This window comes from Triticum dicoccoides, chromosome 7A, assembly GCF_002162155.2.
Source record: "Triticum dicoccoides isolate Atlit2015 ecotype Zavitan chromosome 7A, WEW_v2.0, whole genome shotgun sequence".
Taxonomy (NCBI): Eukaryota; Viridiplantae; Streptophyta; class Magnoliopsida; order Poales; family Poaceae; genus Triticum; species Triticum dicoccoides.
This window is the reverse complement of record NC_041392.1, coordinates 630,428,881-630,451,158: the sequence shown is the minus strand read 5'-3', so window position 1 is coordinate 630,451,158 and position 22,278 is coordinate 630,428,881. Positions and strand designations below refer to the sequence as shown.

Below are 22,278 nucleotides of genomic sequence, written 5' to 3'. Positions count from 1 at the left end.
CAACCTTGGCGGTAGGACTTAACTGTGTCATGAAACGTTGAAAATACCCTACCGCCAACCCTACCGTCATGGTCGTCGGCGGTAGGCTAAAGATGGATTGGGTTGAACCTCAGAGTCATTCAAAATTTGATAAACCTCATTTTCGGAAATAGAAATTCAGTTTAAAAGGATACCTAAACTAAATAAGGCCTCAGAAATCAAAGCATAAAAAAAGGCGGGGCTGGCTAGCACTGTTGCGTGATCGTGCAATGCTGACTCTGACATGGTCAGTTGCAGTCACTTTCTGTACAGTCACTTCATATTCTTTACCACCCTACGGCCCTACATGATCCCTCCATCCACAAGTGATTCTGTGAAGAATAGGTGATGGTATGGGCTAGCAGCAGCATGCTAGGAAGCACTAGTTATGACATCTAACACATTGCTTTTCTTTCCTGGCATGGATGGACGGACCTGTGTGAAGGGAATTTTTGTTCAAAACGACCATCTCCTAACGAAATTGATAAAAAAAAAGACTCTCTCTAAATGAAATTGACAGAAGAGATCATCCCAACTGTGATGGCAAGCACGCCAGCCGAGGCGTGTCACCTGACGCCACGCAGGCAGGCGGCAGCCCCTGCCACCAGAAAGTCAGGCGGCAGCTCGGGGCACCTGACGCCACGCAGGCAGGCGGCAGCCCCTGCCACCAGAAAGTCAGGCGGCAGCCCGAGCGCCACAGAAAACCAGCGCCGCAACAGAAGACAAAAGGCACAAATTTGACCTCAGGTTGAAACTATTTCACAAACTAAACTGTTCTTGAAAGTATTTCATCCGGCTAACCTTTAATGTGCAGCGCTTGACATTAAGGCGTTGCACTCTACTGTGTAACGCCTAACATTTAGGCGCCATACTGTGCAGCGCCTAGCTCTAAGGAGTTGCACTACACTGTGCAGCACCTAGCTGTAAGGAGTTGCACAGTAGAGTGCAGCGCCTTGTTGTCGGGCGCTGCACAAAAGGATCAGTAGTGTAAAATATTTTTCAAAAACAGTTTAATTTGTGAAATATTTTTGCTTTAAGGTTAAATTTATCAATTTTACCGCAACGGAACGGGGGCATGCATGTGGTCCTTGCCGCCTAGTGGCACGGCGCGGCAGGACTGTTCCTGCCCTGCGTTGCATTTCATCTGTGTTGCGTTTTGTTTGTGTTTTTGTCTGCTGCGTTTCATGTATTTTTTAATGTCACAGATTCGTATGGCCCATGATGTTGACTCCTATGCACATTCGTCTGAATTTAGTCATTTTTTGTATTATTATTTTTGCTAAATGATCTCTTGAGGTCCTTATTTCACCCTCTGACCTTTAAAAAATTTATGTCATCGTCTGAACCCTCTTCACCCCGGATCTACAGGCATCTCAGTTGCACACAGCGGCGCTGTCCGCGAAGGCGTCTTTGACCGACGACGACGACCGTCGCCCGTGTGACAGCCATCAAACACGTCCAATCAGAAAGCGCCAGTCAGCTGGATGAGCCGGACTTGTGCGCATGACCCTGTTATCGCAGGGTCGGACCGTCTGATATAGCCAACTACCGGTGGGTGGGATAGCTGCATTAATGTGTGGCTGAATCGTCATGAGCCATAGTTGCACGTAGTCGCGCCTATTTACCAGGTGTTTAGAGCATCTACGGTCGAACCTATCAAATTCGTCTCATACGTCTGGTCGGGCACCCGGTCACTGTCCGGTCACAATTTTTTGATCCAGATGAACCTCTCAAACGGCCCTCAAACGCCGGGCTGACCGGCACTCCCATATTCAGTCCAAATATGAAACAGATATGGGGACGTCCGGCACACCCGCCATGTCGAACCCGACAGCCCGACCCAACCCCAAATTACACCAAATCACCCCGAAGACCAGCCGGATCCATTTGCTATCTCCTCTCTTTTTCTTCCTCCGCGTCGTCCATCTCGCGCGCCGGCTCCGCGCCCGCTCCGCAGCCGTTCCCAGACTCTTCGGCGTCAGCTCCGGAAGAGCCCTCCCGTCCATGCCATGGGGCACGTTGTCCCTGGCCCAGACGCCACCGTGGTGCGGCTCAGCTGATGAACTTTCTATAGATGCATCAGAATTTTTGAGATCAGCAAGTAGAGACATGAATACTTATAATCTAAGGTGGAAACTTGCGATGCACCCGACCTCCGTTGCCTTATCTTTTTTTTTTGAAAAAGAGAATGACCTCCGGCCTTTGCATCTGGAAGATGCATGTAGCCACTTTATTGATTATTCACAAAGAGCTTACAAAGTAATACATCAATATCTCTGAAGTCGTCATCTTGGCAACATCTGTTGCTACTTCTATCCATTGATGAAGGGGTGCAGAAAGTGTGAGCCGAATACCCAAACCTCTCACCTAGCCTAACATCTAATGCCGGAGGTTCCGACCGAGATACATACCCGGTCTAGGGCACAAACCGGTCCGACGCACTCTCATAGGTCGTCGCCACCTTCTTCCATCAATCCATCTTCAGAGTAGGTACTGACGCATCGACCTTGCCAGACCTACCGTCGACGCCCCCACGGCACCAGACATCGCCTCCTCCCTACGCGCGTTCATCATCACGCATCCGTCGCCGAGACTTTGCTGCGCCCCGCCGCCAAGACTCCACGACGTTGATGCATCACAGCGAACGCCGCTCCGCCATAGACACCATCCACTGGTCCCTCGAGCCTATGCACACCTCCAAGAATGACGCCCTTAAGAGGACTACGACACATGAGCGCCGCCGTCATCCGATCAATTAATTTAGAGTTTCTCCCGGAGGCAGTGGATAGGGGTCTAGAGCTTCTCCGCGACGATGCTTTCTAAAAGGGACGATGTAGAAAAACGCTGCCATCATCGACCTTGACAACGTGCCAAGAGTAGGATTTTCTCCCGAATACGCTCGAGGACCCACCATCCAGCATCGTGTGCACGGGACCGTCACCGATCGCCGCCGCCGCTCATGGAGACCGCATCGGCCGGATCAGATCTGACCGGAGAACAGACCCACCATGTCGCCGCTGCAGTACCGAGGTCAGATCCCAGCCACCAGCAGCGCCCTACCACCCTGTAGAGGCCCGGCGGGCCTTCCTCCACCACCCGCGCCGCGAACAGACCCTGGAGCCAGATCAGGACGGACCTGGCCAGTGCGCCGCCCGCACGCTCCTGCTCGAGACGAATCCCTCGCAGCCACCGCGCCTTGGAGAAGCAGGAGCACGCCACCGCGCTGCCCTGAGACGCACACGTCGCCGTCCTGCCCGCCCGCCGCCGCGCCGAGGAGCCACGCGGCAGCCCCACGCCTCCGCCTGAGAAGGGCAATGCCGTGCCAGCCCAAGACCCAAGTAGAGAGGAATGAGATCGCCGCCGCCACACACGCCGGCCGGGCTTTGCCCGGCGGCGGCTCGTGGCGGCGGCGGCGGGGGAGGAGGGCCTGGAGGGGAGGGGCCTGCGCCGGCGCCGTAGGGTTCGCCCCTGTCGCTCGCGGGGGCGACCTGGGCGTGGAGCGTTTTTCTGTTCTGTCCTCCGTTGCCCTATCTGAAAGTGTTATTTTTCCAAACACAACGTATCACGGGAAACAAAAAGGACAAATCCATTGCTGAAAGTGAAAAGCCCAATTTTGTTTCCTGAGTTGGGTTTGAATTCTTGTAACGTGGTAGATATATGTTCTGTCTACATCCATGAATTTTTGTCATATAATTTTCTAAAACTTCTACATAGAGTCACTGAGAATGAGCGCACCACAAGCATTGGTGCACCATCTGTTTTCATAATTTGCCAATGGTACACTGGGATGGCTACTTTAAGTTCTGTTTAGACTGATGCAATGGTGATGGTCAAAGTCAAACACTTGCACATCTCCAGGACATGATAGATGAGGTTCCGTAGGATGTATATTAATACATTATGTGTAGAGGCGCATTAAAGTTGTGTATGCGCTGAGCCAGTCATTTCACATTACTTAATTTTGATGGTGTAAGATTTGTCAAATTAGTGACCAGCATCAGAGATTTGGATTTACCACTCTATACAAGTCTTTTGGGTGCAAGGGTGTGCCACTGGCAGGTTATTCAGTTGTACCCACCCACCAAAGCTGTTATGGAGAGTGGGTACGACCATATCTAGTGGTTACAGGGTAGAGGTCAAGAGAGACGATGGGCATAGACAGGGGCATAAGGAGATGGGAGACAAATCAAATGAGAGGACAAAGATTAATGGAGGGGGGGCACAAACCAGTGTAATCTGATTTACACGAGCCCTGATTATGCTTAACTCAAACCAAACAAAAACTAACGTATTCAGACCCCGCCATCATCAGGTTACGTTATAACGCCGAACCAAACAACTCCTAAGGGGGAGGAGAGACCAATGAAGCAGTGGCAGAGGGAGAACTCTAAGGACAAAGAAAGTACAGATATGGTGGAGAGTGGGATGGATAGATCATATATTTCCCCTGTGAGCTCGAGCAGTATACACCATAGCAACATTGCCAGGGAGTCCGGGGGTTGACACGACTTAGGATCATCGACAAAGAATCAGTGAGAATATATATGTTGGTCAAATGGTTATTTTTATTGACCAGTTTATGAAGAAGTTACATGTCAATCCCTGCAAAACAAGCAATGATGGCCTCCATATCAAAAGATGAAATGTATAGGTGGCCAAAATGCCATTGGCTATGACGGACGAGAAGTGAGATGTAAACACTCATGCGATCAAACATAGATGAAAACATGACGTATTTTTTTCTTCAGGAAATACTAACTTTGTACTAAACCAACAACAATTAATATGGATGGGAGGGACTAGCTAAGTTCAGATACAACTTGCAGAGGAGAAAAGGACGAATAGAGAAGGGAGATGGGAAAGAGCCTCCAGTTGCATGCCTACTTCGATGCCTATGGCTTCTTTGGTTACAGTAGTTATCCTGCCCCAGTTGGGCTCACACAGTCACACGTTCGCTTCTCATGACTCGTGGGTTGGAACTGGTCAGGTTTCTTTATCAATGCACTGATGGAGGTGGCGTCCCTGGCATTTATATATATGTGCCATGCCTTTTTTCCTTCTTTTTACACTGTGTTCACTAATGCTTGCATTGATAATTATTGTTGTAAATACTTGCTTCCTAAATTCGGTGTTCCAGACGAGCAAACTGATAAATTAGCAAGGTGGCATCGTATTGTGTGGTGAGGAAGCTTTCAAGTGAGCAAGCAGCATCAGGAATTACGGTTGATGACATTCCATTAAGTAAGTTTTCACATGAACAATGGATGTCTTTCCAGCAGCTTCAGCAACAAACTAAAGAGAAATGTCAGGAAATCCGGGCCAGACAAGTTCAGTTGCTTTCTGCTATAGATGGTGATGACAAGGGCAGTGATACAGATGCCCATAGCTATTTGGACTCATTTGTTGGTGATGACAATGGAGTAATAATTGAATTGGCATGTACTCCATAGAAAACAAACATGTGCCAACAGCTTCGCGGCTTGACAGTACACCTGACAAAGATGGTGTCTGAAATTTCCAGTGCATGGATGGCGTCTGCGTCAATGACAAAGATAGTTTTCTTTTGCGAATAATGACAAAGAGATTTAGTGTTGAATTCACAAAAAATGACCTATACACCGATTAATATGGTCTAGAAACTCCCAAAGGAATCCTAGGACCACGACCATGTGTTATTGAAGGATCAAGTTGGATCTTTTGAATAATAACCTCCTAAAGGTCAAGGAACTGAACACATTTTTTAATGTTGAGGGGCATCTCATGCCATGGATCCAACGAGCATTTGTGAGAACTTCAGCAACGGTGCACTGACATGGTTGCAAACTTGCTCTATGATACGCCCTCCTTTTGCTACCATCATTGCCAAGTTTCTTCATTTTACCGCCTCGCACCGACCAGGTGTTGCTTCGTGGCAAGTGAGAGTACTTTTTTATAAAACATAGCAAGTGTACTGCCAATTCATTTCAGGAGAAAATAGTTTATTTTACAAACAAGAGGCTCGACGAACCTATAGATCAGAAATGATAAGAACAATGACTGCTTGCGTTCCTAGGGTGCATACACCTTCTCGTTACCATCGCACAAGAGAACATCGGACCAACAAAATTATTATGTTGCCTCACATCTAAACATACAAGTATTCCATATAACTCCTTTGATGGTTAGGTCGATTTAAGTATGAGGGATGCATGTTTGTTGCAAGCAAAGGTTTTCATAGTGTAGCGAATACTCTCTTCATAATTTTTATCACCCATGCCATTTTATTTGACAACTAACACTAGGTGATACCAAGCTCAAAGTATCACATCTTATCTCATACACCCTCCAGGACCACCATAAAAGCATTCAGCATGATCAATATGGGTGATAGAGTGGCATTTTCTATCAGTAACAAACATGGGCAGGTCTTCCTTGATCGGGCTGCTATTTCCATCCTGGTCAATGAATCTAATGTCTTTGAATGATGCGGCGCGACCCTTACCACCATTTGGGAGGGCACCACTGCCCATTGGAGGAGTTGGAAGTGCTTTTTTAGCTTGAACAAATGCACCAAATTGCATTCCGTCTGCCTTTTCTGCTAAGTAGCTAAACAACGACCTAGGGAAGTATCCCACGCCAGTGGGGATTTTATTGAAGCCGTAATACACCCACCAATCTCCACTTCTTTTGTCCTGAAATTGATTAGGATTTAGACAAAAGCCCTTCACATTTAATTTATACGTTTGACATATGTTATGATCAACCAACTATTAGGTTGTAAAAATGATGCACCCTTATCGACCATCCAGTTGGATTTTCGTAACGGGAATAGCATAGCTATGAAATGCATACAAAAAGGATGAAAATAATACCTTTAGCACCCTCAGAGTGATACTTTGTCTAGGTCCATCAGGGACATTAGAAACTGGATGTATAGCATCACCCGGAGCTATAATAGCGCCATCTACCCATATGTAACCAGGGCAGTCCATGTTGTAGCAGCCGGTTGCATCATAATTATCTCTCTGTTGCATACATTGTTTTTGCGTGTAGGTTAGAAACTTTCTATGTATGTTTCTTATCAGAGTAAGATCACTTTTACAGTGGAAGGAGTAATTTTCAAGGCATAATTCATAGCATAATTATCACAATACCGTCCAACGGGTGTAGAAGTGAGGATGTGAGTCGCCATATCGTTCTGGATTAATCTGTTCAACAAGGGTACGCATAAGATGAACATTTCCTCACATTTAAAGGTCAAGAAGGGGAAGATGTGAGAAATTAACCAATAAATGGAAAACAAATGAATTGGTTTGCCATTTGTCTCATGGACTCTAGTGATCCCACAATTTACAAAATCTGAATTCATATTTAAAAATTTCATCAAATTTAGAAATAGTTCCACATGTAGATGTGCCTAGAGTATCTATAAACTTTTGTCCCCAAACTTTTTGTCTATGAGATACACGTAAAAGACAAACATATGGATGAAATGCCCTGTTGATGAAATTTGGCAGAAGGTTAACATCTACACATACATGTGGTCATAAACTAAAAAAATGTAATAATTAAACTATGGTTTTGGATAAGAATGAAATGGGCTCAGTTGAGCCAAAATCATTTTGAGTTTCTGGTAGCTTTGCACATGCCCAACTTTATTTTTAGCTATTGTATAACACTTCAGGAAAAACAACACAAGTTTCCTACTTTTTAAGGGGGCATAATTTAGCCGGCAAATAAATATCGTTAAGTATTTTTTTGTGATGCACATTTAATTTGATTGCAAGGATGTGTAGGACATTTGGCAAGTCGAAATGATGTATTTATGTTGAATATTGTAATATCATAATTGAAGCCATTGACTAATGCCCAATTTATTATTTAAATTGAGAAGCTATGTGCATGGGAAGAAAAATAATGCTTACATGCCAGCCAACTTGAATCGCATTATAGCTTGATTTTTTACCATCTCCGGCATGATTAATCCAAAACGTAGTCGAACTCAACTGGCCATGTTTTAGTTCGTGGCCATACACATCCATGGTGGCATGTAAGCCATAATAGTTGTCATTGGGACCTCCAGAATGTGTTAGGTGTGACACAAACTGCAAGATGGAAGCAATCAAATAAACAACACAAAACCTAGAGAAGTAGGTATTGTAGAAATGCATAATGATTAAACCAAAAACGATTGTAGAACTCAAGGTAGATCATTGTTGTCTAGCTAGAAACAATAACGTGCTTACATAATAGTTCACAAGGTACATACTGTTTGGTTTTGTAGTAAAATTCCCGAATGAAGATGCCTAAAAGAAATTAGTAAAAATAATGGAATAGCTTGATCGATCTATTACATGGGGTCTAGGCACCGCTAGCTAGGCCTACTAATTTAGTCCTTCCCACACTAACATTTCAACAATATACCTTTTGTGTTCATTCTCATGTGTCTTTTTTTCTCCAAAGGCACTCGCTATATGTTCATAAGGAAAGTTATGTAAGATCTTTCTCAAAAATTAACTTCTTTTTAGCAATTCATTGTTACATATATGACTTTGTCGCCAAGTTCTATCGGAAATGTGTTTCTATCAGTGTCAAGTGATGATATAAAAATATTATTGCATAAGTTAGCCTACATATGGTATTCTATTTACATTATTAACAAAAAGGTCTAAAGAAACAAATAGGTCATTGACCATGTAGGAATGACATACCACACTATTTACTATGCCCAACAAAATATGATCAATTTTCTTGGAAGTGTATGTTTGCAGGATGCACATTCCAAAAATTTAGCATCACATATATTTTATATTAATAAAGAAAGAGGAATATATGCTAGTACTTTTGTCCACATAGGCTAAATTATGTCCACGTCATAATAACGGTGTCATGTTAGGTTAACATTATATCATTGTAGATGAATATGATTATTTATTAGTACCTATACATTCTAGGTGTATAAAGAGTACACCTGTTATCAAATGGAAAACAATACAAGTCTCTTTTATAATTGAATACTACTCCCTCCATTTTGAATTATATTATGTTCTAATTTTTTTCTAAATCAGATGTATATAGACATGTTTTAGTGTGTTTGTTCTCCCATTTCAGTTTTTATGTAGTCCATATTGAAATATCCAAAACAACTTATATAGTGAATGAAGGGGGTAGAATTGTTAATAATAAAAAATCGGTAATTTAGTTTCCATAGTAAAGCATTGTGAAGTTTGAAATATCCAAAACTTAATGTGAAATTAAGAATAAATAATTCATGTTAACAATTTAGTGTCATATGCACTATGTCAAGTGAAAAATACCTAAATGCCAAAATAAAAATTATATTAAGATGAATATTTAAATTTATATGTGAAAACTAAGTCTACGACAAAATATGGAACAAAAGAAACATACAATTATCAATTATTTTTATTCTATAATATGTGATATGTAGAGATTGATGACCAATGTTAACCTGATATGCTATGAAAGTATCGACATGAATAGATTGATTAGATGAATAAATAGTCATTGTGTTCCCCGTTAGTTAAAAAACCGACATAGTACAATAAACATATGTGAAGGCATGCATCGATCATAGGTCACTAATGACTAGATGCAAGAAAGAGGTCGTTGATTGAGAAGAATCAAAGCTTAGAGGACCATATGCATGTTATGGACAACACTAGTGGAAGACGCAGTGGAGATTTGTGCAAAGGAGCATATCACAGAAAGGAAGCATAATAATGGCGTGGGTACGAAAACAAGGGCCTATTTGGAACAAACGAGCTTTGCATGAAAATACACCATTACAATTCTATGGACAACCCTATTCGTGCCTTCTTTCTTAAGAATGATGAGAACTTTTGTTGTGACAATCATGTTTTATTTTAAGCGTCAAGAAACCTCATGCAACGATAGTCCAACCATAGTTTTGATACTAAAGAAACAACAATTGCCAACGGAAGGAGTAACTAAGTGTGCCTAGTATCACAGGATAATAGTTGCCAGCTTCAACTTTTTATGAGGATGAATATGAGCTTTCATGTCATGAAACAAATATTTAAAAGTTATACAACATCTTATCCATTTTTTGAATTATCTCTCTACTAAAGTAATCCCTAATCTCAAATTACATGTATCTTCTTAGTTTCATGGTTTTTCTTAGTGTAGGATACAGTAAGCCATGGCATATCAATCATGTGTTTTTCACCCATTTATAACATGATTTGTCTTAGTTGTCATGGTTTGCTCAGTGTAACAAATGTATCTTATTAGTTTTACATATATGTGTTCCAGAGAGAACTTAAAATTTGATAGCAAAAACCCGCATGTCAAGTAAAATTATCCATTTGTGTTGTCTAAAACAATTGATATTCACATGACAAAAAGTGCCGAGTTAAAAGAGTCTGAAACAATATTTAAGCAATCATGAATGAATATTCATTAATAACTATATAAGACCAAATTTAGAGGTAATTAGATTAAGTAAAGATAGCATCCACGCAAAAAAAAGATTAAGTATAGCATGTGTGGAAACATCTCCATGCATTATATCACACAATCAAATAACACAAGCGTAATACAAGGATGAGATGGGAGTGACAAAATATAATGTTTTGGTACTTGTTACAAACATTTATATTTATAATTATTGGAAATATTGCCACATATTGATATGGGAAGTGGGAGAGTAAAATCTAGAAATCATCATGAAACACAATTGTGTTTCATGATGAGCTAGAGTCCACAGTAAGTCCAACCTTCTATTGTCAAATAATTGATCATATCCGATAGGTTGGTGCACTTATGGAAATATTTATGCCAAACTCCAATAATATTTCCTCGGGATGTACGTATTGGATACAAAAGGTTTCTTTATTTTGAATGACGATTTACCATAATTACAATGAAAAATGATGTAACTAACTTTTTTGATGTGGAATAACTAGTCAAAAGCAGTGGCATCAAATTTTCATTGGGGGTATTTTCTTCAAAAAAAGTTATAGTTTAAAATGTATATAATGTCAAAAAATACCTCAAAGTTAACACAATAATTACATAAAGAACATAAATAACTATCAATTTCTATGGGGAAACAATTAACGAACAATTGTTGGGGGTACTAAATAGCCTAAAACAATGTCATCAAACTTTTAACAAGGTGTATTTTTGCTTCCAATATTTTATAGTTTAAAAGGTGTATAAATTTCACTGCATATCTCAAAGTTAGCGTAATAAATATATTATACAAATTGAAAGAAAGGAACTAACAAATCCATTCATGCTAATGTTCGGATCATTATGCTAGTTTTCCAAAATAACACGATTTTTGTATAAAACAATACTACCTATATGCAATGGGGAAGCTTAACATGTGATCTCTGTGTGGTGATAAAAATAAGTACACAAATATCTTCAAATGCAGACATATTTCCTTAATTTATTAAATTGGTAAAGATAAATAGGATAACTATAAAGGCTACCTTAGACTAAAATATCATTCATCTCACTTTGATGGCCAGTAGGTTAGCATCATATTATGAACATATTATTTCACAATATCTATTCGGCTTGGTGGTTGCTGTTGTTTCCCTTTCTTCGGTGAAATCCTAAAATAAGCGATTATCTAGTACATGCGGATATTCATAATTGTGCCTATCGACATAATATCATGACATTTGCCAAAACCTAATATGTTACCAATTAGTGTCATTGTTATTTAAATCATCTAGCATTCATATTGGTGAACATGTCAAGATAGCTGTAGTGCAACATCATACTAAGTCATATGCCACTATATACATGTAAGTACGCTTTGCAACAAGCGAATTCCGTAATAAATCTTATATTCCTGAAAATGACATGCCATGTTTCTTATTTTAGATTTAAATTACTATATATTGGGTCACTGCACCTAAAAAGTGCACTATTTGATAATCTTGGATAAAATACTTAAGTAAAAGAGTGAAGATAAGAAAATGTAACTCACATAGGGATCATCCCATAAACAAGAACCTCCAGAAGTTATTAACTCAGTGGAGTTTGACTTCAAGCTTTTGAGATTTTGTTTGGCTGGACCATGGACAAAATCTTTGGCCAGTGAATCATTTTCCTTCAAGTAAAAATGTAAATGTATGTTAAGAGGGGAAAAACTTATGCGAAGTATCTTTTGTAGAATCAAGAACTTGAAGCTATGTTTATTTTGTACCCCATCAATTTTTATATACAAGGCCACAAACTCATATTACAGGTACCAATGTAAAATTTAATGCCTGCTTTGCAAGTCAGTTTTTGTTTTCTTTTACTGGGATCATTAATACGCCACATGCATGTAAAGAATCTGAGTGGATGAAGTAGCTGATTGTTATTATGACCACATGCATGCAAGTATTAAACATGTTGCTAGTATGAAAAAATATCATCAATTTTGCCTCAATTACTGTTTGTGGCCTTGTATAGATGCAAAATGTATATTTCATAGTGGCCTTGTATAAGTAAATGGAGGGAGTAGCTAAACATTGTAGTCATAGCAATAGTAGATATGCTAACCACTTTGAAATTTTACTCTAACATAGTGTGTTGCTTATTTCACTCCCATGATTTTGTTGGAATCCAACTATTACAAGAGGAGTATATACGGTACGGTAATGTCTGTAGTCCTTCCAACATAGATATGTGTTTGTGTTGGTCCTATCATGTAATTGTTTAGTATTCTCAACTTATGGTTCCATCTTGTTATGCATGGTTATTCTGAACCATGGTGTCTTTTGGAATGAAAATAACTCATCATAAGACCAAGAATGGTGGGGAAACTAACCCACTAATCCGTCTCACTCACATGTAATATTTATATACAATAATGTATATCACAATAGATAATATGATTACCTCTTGAATGGTAGGGAAGAACCGAACACCTCTAGTTTGAAGAGCATGATAAAAGAAATATAAGGCAATTGCTCGTCGAAGTAGACTAAGCCTATACATATTGATATATAACAGATGAAGATCACTATGGGCAACCAGAACTATATATAGACCATATGTATGTGTCTTTCTCTAGTACGTGGCAAGATAAACCATACAAATTAACTAAATATTGTGCAAATCTTTATTTATTGCACACAAAATATTGTAATTAATGTCATATATTTTGTGTGTATTAAATAAATATGCAATATATGTGCGCATTAAATAAAGATTTGCGTGATATTCGGTTAGTTTTGTATGGATTAGCATGACACGTACTGGAGAAAGATTTACATCTTATAGTATCATGTGGTTTAATGACATTAAAGAAATATAATAGAGTGCTTAATAAATGATTTTGCACAAACTTTAATGAATCTTTATTTAATGCTTAATGAATATTTTTTGCACCAATATTAATGAGCATGATAAAAGAAACATAAGCCAATTGGTCGTGGAAGTAGATTAAGCCTATACATATCTACTCTACTCTTATAAAAAACAGAGTTGGTGATGATGGTGTGCATGCCATCCTGCAATATAGGCCGTCCGATTTATATCTAACGGATAGGAAGGAAACTATGGCAATTTTGCAAAAAAGTACCCACACCCCTCTCCACATTTGTAAATAAGGTCTTTCCTCGTTCATTCTTTTCTCTCACAAGATAAACTACTCATACAAATACATCTTGATGTTACATGCAACGCATGGGCATCTTGCTAGTTGATATGTAATATATAGATGAAGATCACTATGGGCAACCAGAACTGTATATTTAACGCATGGGCATCTTGCTAGTTGATATGTAATATATAGATGAAGATCACTATGGGCAACCAGAACTGTATATTTAACGCATGGGCATCTTGCTAGTTGATATGTAATATATAGATGAAGATCACTATTGCCCATGCTAGTTGATATGTAATATATAGATGAAGATCACTATATGCAAGGCATGGGCATCTTTATTTAATGCACATAAAATATTGTCATTAATGTCATATATATTTTGTGCATTAAATAAATATGCAATATTTTTTGCGCATTAAATAAATATGCAATATTTTTTGTGCATTAAATAAAGATTTGTGTGATATTCAATTAGTTTTGTATGGATTAGCCTAACATGTACTAGAGAAAGATTTACATCTTATAGAAATAAATATCGCATGGTTTAATGGCATTCAAGAAATGTAATAGAATGCTAAAGAAATGATTTTGCACCAGTATTAATGAGGTATATGCCACGATTAAATGCTACTTTCGTGAAAATATTCACAACCTCCTCTGTTAGACAGAGACATGGTTTATATATATAGTAATGGTTGCTACGAGTGCTAGGCTGGCCCACTTCAGATGCATCATAGGCGAACGCGTTCAAGAGGTCCTATGTGACGCATCGGCATCAAATTTTCGCCGTTCCACATAATACCACTAGATTGGGCCAACCCATGTAGCAACCACGCTTAACGAGCGCTCCAACCTAGCTTTTTGTCTCATTAGAATTTTTTGGTATTTAATTATTGTTTTCTAGATGAAAGTTATTTGTTTTAGAAAGTGAATTTAAAAAAATAAAAACATGAACACATTTTAAAAAAATTGTGAAGGTTTTTGTAAAACAATGTTAACCTTTTTTGAAATGTCTGAGCATTTTTAATGCAGAAATTTTAAAATTATAGTGATTTTTTTTAAACAAATATGAGAACATTTTTTAGATGCAAATTTTAAATATTTTTAGACATTTTCCTGAAATCAAAACATATTTTAATACAAACATTTTTAGAAATATGGATTTTTTGAAAAAAAAATAAAGAACAAGAAAAGGAAAACATAAGCCTAGTAAATATAAATAATCTGGTGAAACCTTCTAGAAGGTTCCCAAAACCGGATTTTGTAGCTAACTAAATTTGCTAAATGGGCAGGTCCATCCCATGTTACATTCATTGCGTCCTTGTGCGAAAGGGGTGACATTTTATTGCTTAATGCTACCAATAGAAATCGTCGGCACTGTAACTGGAAAGATAGAGATGGAACTAAAGGGAGTGAATAGGGACAACTAGAATTTTTTCACTAATTAGTAGCAAGTTTAGGCTATGCGGAATGTAAAGGTGTGCATAAACAATTGTTACGATGAGATAAACAATCATGTATGATGAATGGAATGTCAAATTACCAAAGTAAATGAAAAGTAAAGAGGTAGTGTTAGGGATAACTGAAGCATGCACAAACATGCCGATGTTCACTCCCTTGGAGGGAAGCTATCGTCATTGGAGAGATGGGTGTTACACACAAACACCACCAAAATCCTATGTCTTCGAGTGAAGACTATGAGAGCAAATCTTGTCCAGAGTTGGATAAGTCAGCTTTGCTTGTAGCCCAAGTAAAGTTGCCGTGTGTGTTTGAAATCTGACCGTTGGAGCACGTGTCAGTTCCTTAGTGACCCAGGGTCATTTCGGACAAATCAGGTCGGGTTGCCTAGTGGCTATAAATAGCCCACCCCCTACAACCATAAACGGTTGGCTGCTCAGAGTTAGAGTACGGCTTTTGTCGTTTGAGAGCAACCCACCTCGAAGCCTTTAAAAGAGAATTCCTTGCGAGGATAAAGCCCTAAACACCCAAAGCCAAAGAGTGTTAGGCATCACTTAAGTCTTCCTGTCTGTGTGATCTAAAGACTTATTACACTTGAGGACTGTGAATCCTCCAGCCGGTTAGGGGTCGCGTTCTGAGCATCCAAGAGTCATTGTGGATCGCCGGTGAACGAAGTCTATGAAGGTTTGGAAGTCTACCTTGAAGACTTACCAGAGTGATTGGGCGAGGACTGGGTGTCCTTAGGTCAAGGGGAATAAGGTGAAGACGAGGTCTTCTGAGTTGAATCTCAGCCTTCCCAACCAGACGTACAGTTGTCACAGCAACTGGAACTGGTCCAACAAATCATTGTCTTCAACGAGTCACTGGTTTCATCCTTCCCTCCCCTTTGCTTATTGTTGCTCCTTGTGAAGTCATTGTATGATTGCATTATCTTTTGTCTTCACTGAGTGACTACTTGTTCTGATTAGCTTCACAATATCTTCCTACCTGATCTTACTGCCTAGCCGCTATTAGTCATTATGCTTTCACTTCATTGAAAACTTGACTATGGTTTGCCTAGTGTAGTCTAGCTTCCGCTGCATGGCAATAGGTTTATTTCTATCGTTTGTCTTTGAAACTTCCATGTTTTGAAGACTTTCATAAAAATCGCCTATTCACCCCCCTCTAGTCGATCACTAGCACTTTCAATTGGTATCAGAGCAAGGTACTCCCTTGTTCTGTGTGATTCGGTTTAACCACCTGGAGTTTTAGCTATGTCGACTGCAGGGATAATTAAGGTCTCCGCTGCTTGCCCCGTCTTCGATGGAACTGAATATCCCTATTGAAAGAATAAGATGCGCATGCATCTTGAAGCCATTGATGTCGACCTATGGTATGTCGTCAAGAATGGCGTTCCCAAGGCTGGTGAAGGTGTCACCGCTGCTGATGTCAAGAAGTTCGTTCAACTGGACTCCACTGCCAAGAACATCATCTGTGGTCATCTGACCAAAGGACAGTATGGCCGCGTGAGTGCTTCGGAAACATCTAAGCTAGTCTGGGACTGGCTCTTAAAGGTCAATGAAGGCGTCTCAACCCAGAGAGATCAGAGAATCAGTGTCCTTCGCAACCTCTTCAACCGCTTCAAGAGAAATGACAATGAGAACGTCCAGCTCACGTTTGATTGACTCACTGACATCACAAATGAGCTTCAAGCTCTCGGTGCCACTGAGATCACCAAGCATGAAGTCGTCAAGACACTCCTGAGATCACTTGACAGCTCGTTTGACACCCTGGCCCTGATGATTCAAGAACGTCCTGATTTCAAGACACTCGATCCGTCTGACATACTTGAGAGGCTCAACACACATGAGTTTCAGCTTTCTGAGAAAAGAGACATCTATGGTCCTAACTATGGGCGAACTCGTGCCTTGAAGGCAAAAGCTGTCTCCTCATCTGAAGAAGAATCTGACAGCAGTTCTGATGATCCTGAAGACATTGGAAAGGAGCTTGCTATTGTTGTGAAGAAGTTCCAAAAATTCACCAAGAAGAAAGGCTTCAGAAAGTCTTCACGATCAAGCTCAAGGAATGATGAAGCTTCTGCTCATGACTACAAGAAGAGAACATGCCACAAGTGCAAGAAACCTGGCCACTACATCTCTGAGTGTCCGCAGTGGGACAATGAGAACATGAAGAAGAAAAAGAGCAAGGAATATGACTCTGACGACAAGAAGAAGAAGAAATACTCAAAGTCTTCTTCCAAGTCTTCCTCAAAGTCTTCATCACACAAGAAGAGCTCATCTGGCAAGGCACGCGCGTTTGTTGGCAAGGAAATGGATTCAGAGGAGGATTCCGCTTCTGAGGAGGCGGAGGTGGAGTCTGAGGAGGAGTCCGATTCTGGCGTTGCGAGTCTGGCTACAGCATACGTTGCCAAGTCCATCTTCAACATTGAAGAGAATGACTTCATCACCGACACTGATGCAAATGACAAGGACTACTCCGCTCCTACCTACTGCTTCATGGCACGCGGTGCCAAGGTAAACACACGCACTACTCACTATCAAACATCTAGTGAAGATGACTCTGATTGTGGTTCCAAAGCCAGCTACAAAACACTTGCTAAAATTGCAACTGAACAACAGAAAGCTATGGAACATATTCAAAAACTGTTAGACAAAAGCGATGATGTGTTAGACGCTGAAATGACTCGATCTCAGTCCTTAATTGAAGACATAAAAAATCTTCACGTTAAGTATGAGGAACTTGAAAGTCGTCATGAAACGCTCTCAACAACTCATGAAAAGCTTTCCTATGATTATCTTCAAAGGAAGCAAGATCTTGAGAAATTGAGAGCGGCTCATGAAGATCTTCAAAAGGAAAATGAGTCACTTCGCGCTGAACAGATCAGTTCCTCTCAGGAAGGATTTGAACCACCATGTCTTAAATGCATTGAGCGTGACAACGCTACTTCTATTGCTGAGTGTTCTACTGCTGCTACTGTTGCAACATCTTCAACTGTTGATGTGGTAACTAACCCCTCTGCTGAGGATACCACTGCTATTGCTGATGAGAATGCTAGGTTGAAGACATTGCTTGAAACAGGGATGTACAAAAGTCTCAAAGGGCATCAAACACTATGTGATGTCCTCAAAAGGTAGATCCTGAACCGAAACCCTAGGAAAGAGGGTGTTGGGTTCGAAAGGAAAATGAATGCTGATGGCTCTTACTGGAAACCTGAGCAGTACCCCAAAACCACATGGGTTGCTGCAAAGGAACCTTCAGCGGATCCATCCACCCTATCTGGCTTCACTTGTGCTAATCCCATTGTTATTGATGAATCCTTTGATGCAAACTATAAACTGTTTAAGAATCAGAATGGTGAAGTGTTTGCCAGGTATATTGGTACTGAATGCAGGAATGGACCGCCTATGAAGAAGATCTAGGTGCCGAAAAGGTGTTTGGAGAATCTTCCTGTGAATGTCATCATGACACCACAGGTGAAGAAGACAAACCCCAGACCACAGGCTTCATACGATCCAAAGGCTTCATACAGACAGAGGACTCACCCGAGTCGCACTAACGCAAATGTTTTGCAGGGAAACCATACTCAGGCCTGTGAATATGAGCGCGTTTCATCAAACCGCCATGTTCATAAGACCAAGAACTATTCTGCTTATTCTTATGAGTACTATTGTCCACCTGCAAGACTTTTTGCTAGGGCTCCAAAGCCAAAGTTCTCAGATGCTGCACTTAGACTCATTGCTTCGAAGCCACCCTTGAAGATGTGGGTGGCTAAGAAAGGTTAACTCTCTTTTGCAAGGAAAGGTCTCCGGCCGAAAACCAAAATCGTCTAACGCTATTGCTGGGGACCTTAAACATCTTGTAGGGCGCAAGATCAAATGCCCAAATGGTCTTATTATGTACTTTGTTCCTAAATCGCTTGCTACTCACCCTACCAGTCCAAATCTTGATCTAAGCTTTCATAATCCACTGGTTCGTCAAATGTTTTTGCTTCACAATTCTCTTCGTGAAGCCTATCCCCCTAACTGCACTGTAGGGTACGACACCAGCTGCTTCAGAATGGATTATTGATAGTGGGTGTACCAATCACATGACTGGCAAGCAAAGCCTTCTTATGGACTCAACACTACGTCCATCTGACAAAAGTCACATCACATTTGCTGACACTGGTAAAAGCAAGGTATTGGGTCTAGGTAGAGTTGCAATCTCAAAGGATGAACACATGGATAAAGTCATGCTTGTTGAATCCCTTGGTTTCAACTTAATGTCTGTTTCAATGCTTTGCGATTTAAACATGATTGTGATGTTTGGAAAATATCGTTGCCTTGTACTAATGGAATCTGACAAGTCTCTAGTGTTTGAAGGGTATCGGAAAGATGATTTGTACATGGTAGATTTCTCAGCAGGACCACAACTTGCCGTATGTCTTCTAGCAAAAGCTTCTGAATGCTGGCTCTGGCATCGGAGGCTAGGACATGCTGTCATGAGGAACCTCCACACCCTTGCAAGGAAGAAGCATGTCATAGGCATCAAGGGCGTCAAGTTCAAGAAGGATCACTTATGCGGTGCCTGTGAAGCAGGAAAGATGATGAGGGCCAAGCATCCCTCGAAGACAATCATGACAACAACTCAACCCTTCGAACTGCTCCACATGGATCTTTTCGGTCCCACTCATTACTCAACTCTTACTACTACTGCTTGTCTCTATGGATTTGTCATTCTTGATGATTATTCAAGATATACTTGGGTGCATATAATCCTCTATAAGACTGAAGTGCAGGATGTCTTCAGACGCTTTGCCATTCGAGCCATGAACAACTATGGCGTCAAGATCAAGCACATCAGAAGTGACAATGGCACTAAATTCAAGAACACTGGTCTAGACACTTATCTTGATACATTGGGCATCACACATGAATTCTCAGGTCCGTACACACCACAGCAGAATGGCGTCGTGGAACGCAAGAACAGAACACTCATTGAGATGGCCCGGACAATGCTTGATGAATACAAGACTCCAAGAAAGTTCTGGCCTGAAGCCATTGATACTGCATGCCATATCATCAACTGTGTGTATCTTCACAAACTTCTCAACAAGACATCCTATGAGCTCCTTACTGGCAAGAAGCCAAATGTCAGTTACTTCAAAGTATTTGGTGCCAGGTGCTGGATCAAGGATCCATATCACACTTCAAAATTTGCAGAAAAAGCACATGAAGGTTTTATGCTTGGATATGGAAAGGATTCGCACTCCTACAGAGTCTTCAACCTCTTTCATTATAAAGTGGTTGAAACAGTGGATGTGCGGTTTGATGAGACTAACGGCTCACAAAGAGAGCACCTGCCAAATGTGCTAGATGAAGTTCCATCCAGTGAATCAATCAAACTTATGGGAACTGGAGAAATCATACCTTCTAAAGCTCAGCCTGAAGAGGAACTTATCATCTCCGCACCTGATCAGCCTGAAGACAATGATCAACCTGAAGACAATGGTCAGCCTGAAGACAATCCTTCTAACGATGACAATGATCAGCAAGAGCAAAATCTTCGTCCTGTACATCCTCGTGTCGCAAATGAAGTACAGATTGAGAGAATAATTGATAGCATCAATGCACCAGGTCCACTCACTCGTTCAAGGGCAACACAGCTAGCAAATTTCTGTGGGCACTTCGCATTCGTCTCAATATCTGAACCCAAGAAAGTTGAAGAAGCCTTCATGGAACCTGAATGCATTCAAGCTATGCAAGAAGAGCTTCAACAGTTTAAGCTGAATAATGTATGGGAACTGGTTAAGCATCCTGATCCTCGCAAGCACAATATAATAGGCACCAAATGGATATATCGCAACAAGCAAGATGAGCATGGTCATGTTGTTAGAAACAAAGCGCATCTCGTTGCTCAAGGTTACACTCAAGTTGAAGGGATTGACTTCGATGAAACATTTGCTTCTGTGGCTAGACTTGAAGCCATACGCATATTGCTGGCCTATGCAAATCATCATAACATTCCTCTGTATCAAATGGATGTGAAGAGCCCTTTTCTCAATGGCAAGATTGAAGAAGAAGTGTATGTTGCACAACCGCCTGGATTTGAGGATCCAAAACATCCTGACATGGTGTACAAGCTCAACAAGGCACTGTATGGCCTCAAACATGCCCCTCGGGCTTGGTATGACACACTCAAATACTTCCTGAAGAGCAAAGGCTTCAAACCTGGTTCCCTCGACCCCACTCTCTTCACAAAGACATATGATGGTGAACTTTTTGTGTGCCAAATATATGTGGATGACATTATCTTCGGCTGCACCAATCAGAAATACACTGACGAGTTTGGATATATGATGCAAGAGCAATATCAGATGTCCATGATGGGTGAGCTGAAGTTCATCCTTGGTCTTCAAATATGTCAGCAACGCAACAGTATCTTCATATCTCAAGAGAAGTACCTCAAAGATTGCCTGAAGAAATTTGGGATGCAAGACTGCAAAGGCTTCACGACTCCAATGCTAGCCAAACATCATCTGGGTCCCGACGACAATGGTAAAGAGTTCGATCAAAAGGTATACCGCTCCATGATTGGTTCTTTACTTCATCTATGTGCACCTAGGCCAGATATTATGCTTAGTGTTTGCATGTGTGCTCGATTCCAAGCGGCACCAAAGGAATCACATCACTTAGCTGTGAAGTGAATTCTTTGATATTTGGCTCACACCCCAACACTAGGATTATGGTATCCAAAGGGCTCAGAGTTTGATCTGGTTGGATTCTCGGATGCTGATTATGCTGGTGACAAGGTGGATCGCAAGTCTACATCAGGCACATGTCATTTTATGGGAATATCACTTGTATGTTGGTCTTCAAAGAAGCAGAACTGTGTATCTCTCTCCACTGCGAATCTGAATACATTGCTGCTGGATCTTGCTGCGCTCAGCTTCTATGGATGAAGCAAACACTCAAAGACTATGGTATTCATCTGAAGCAAGTGCCACTCTACTGCGACAATGAGAGCGCCATCAAGATTGCCAACAACCCAGTTCAACACTCGAAGACAAAGCACAATGAAATTCGTCATCACTTTCTCAGAGATCATGTTGTGAAGGAAGATATTGATATCATACACGTCAACACTGAAGAGCAATTGGCAGATATCTTCACCAAGCCCTTGGATGAGAAGAGGTTCTGCAAGTTACGGTGTGAGCTAAATATCTTGGAATCCTCAAATGT

At 40.8% G+C, this 22,278-nt stretch overlaps 1 protein-coding gene across 1 annotated transcript; it reads right to left on the bottom strand.

Moving 5' to 3' along the window:
- Positions 1–6,143: 6,143 nt before the first annotated feature.
- On the bottom strand, positions 6,144–12,985 carry LOC119331579. Its single transcript, XM_037604740.1, has 6 exons — positions 12,886–12,985; positions 11,987–12,109; positions 7,923–8,102; positions 7,152–7,205; positions 6,870–7,022; positions 6,144–6,689 (listed from the first exon to the last, which is right to left on the bottom strand). Exons 1-6 carry the CDS (start codon positions 12,982–12,984, stop codon positions 6,327–6,329), a joined length of 972 nt encoding a protein of 323 aa, XP_037460637.1. The 5' UTR covers position 12,985; the 3' UTR covers positions 6,144–6,326.
- Positions 12,986–22,278: the final 9,293 nt, after the last annotated feature.

Bases quoted from the DNA above. Each gene is read 5' to 3' on its own strand.
- LOC119331579 (XM_037604740.1), bottom strand. From the start codon at position 12,984: ATGTATAGGCTTAGTCTACTTCGACGAGCAATTGCCTTATATTTCTTT. The intron at 8,103-11,986 runs GTGAGTTACATT...TCCATCTTGCAG, and splicing joins GTTTATGGGATGATCCCTAT to TTTGTGTCACACCTAACACA. The intron at 7,023-7,151 runs GTATTGTGATAA...TGTATGCAACAG, and splicing joins ACTTCTACACCCGTTGGACG to AGAGATAATTATGATGCAAC.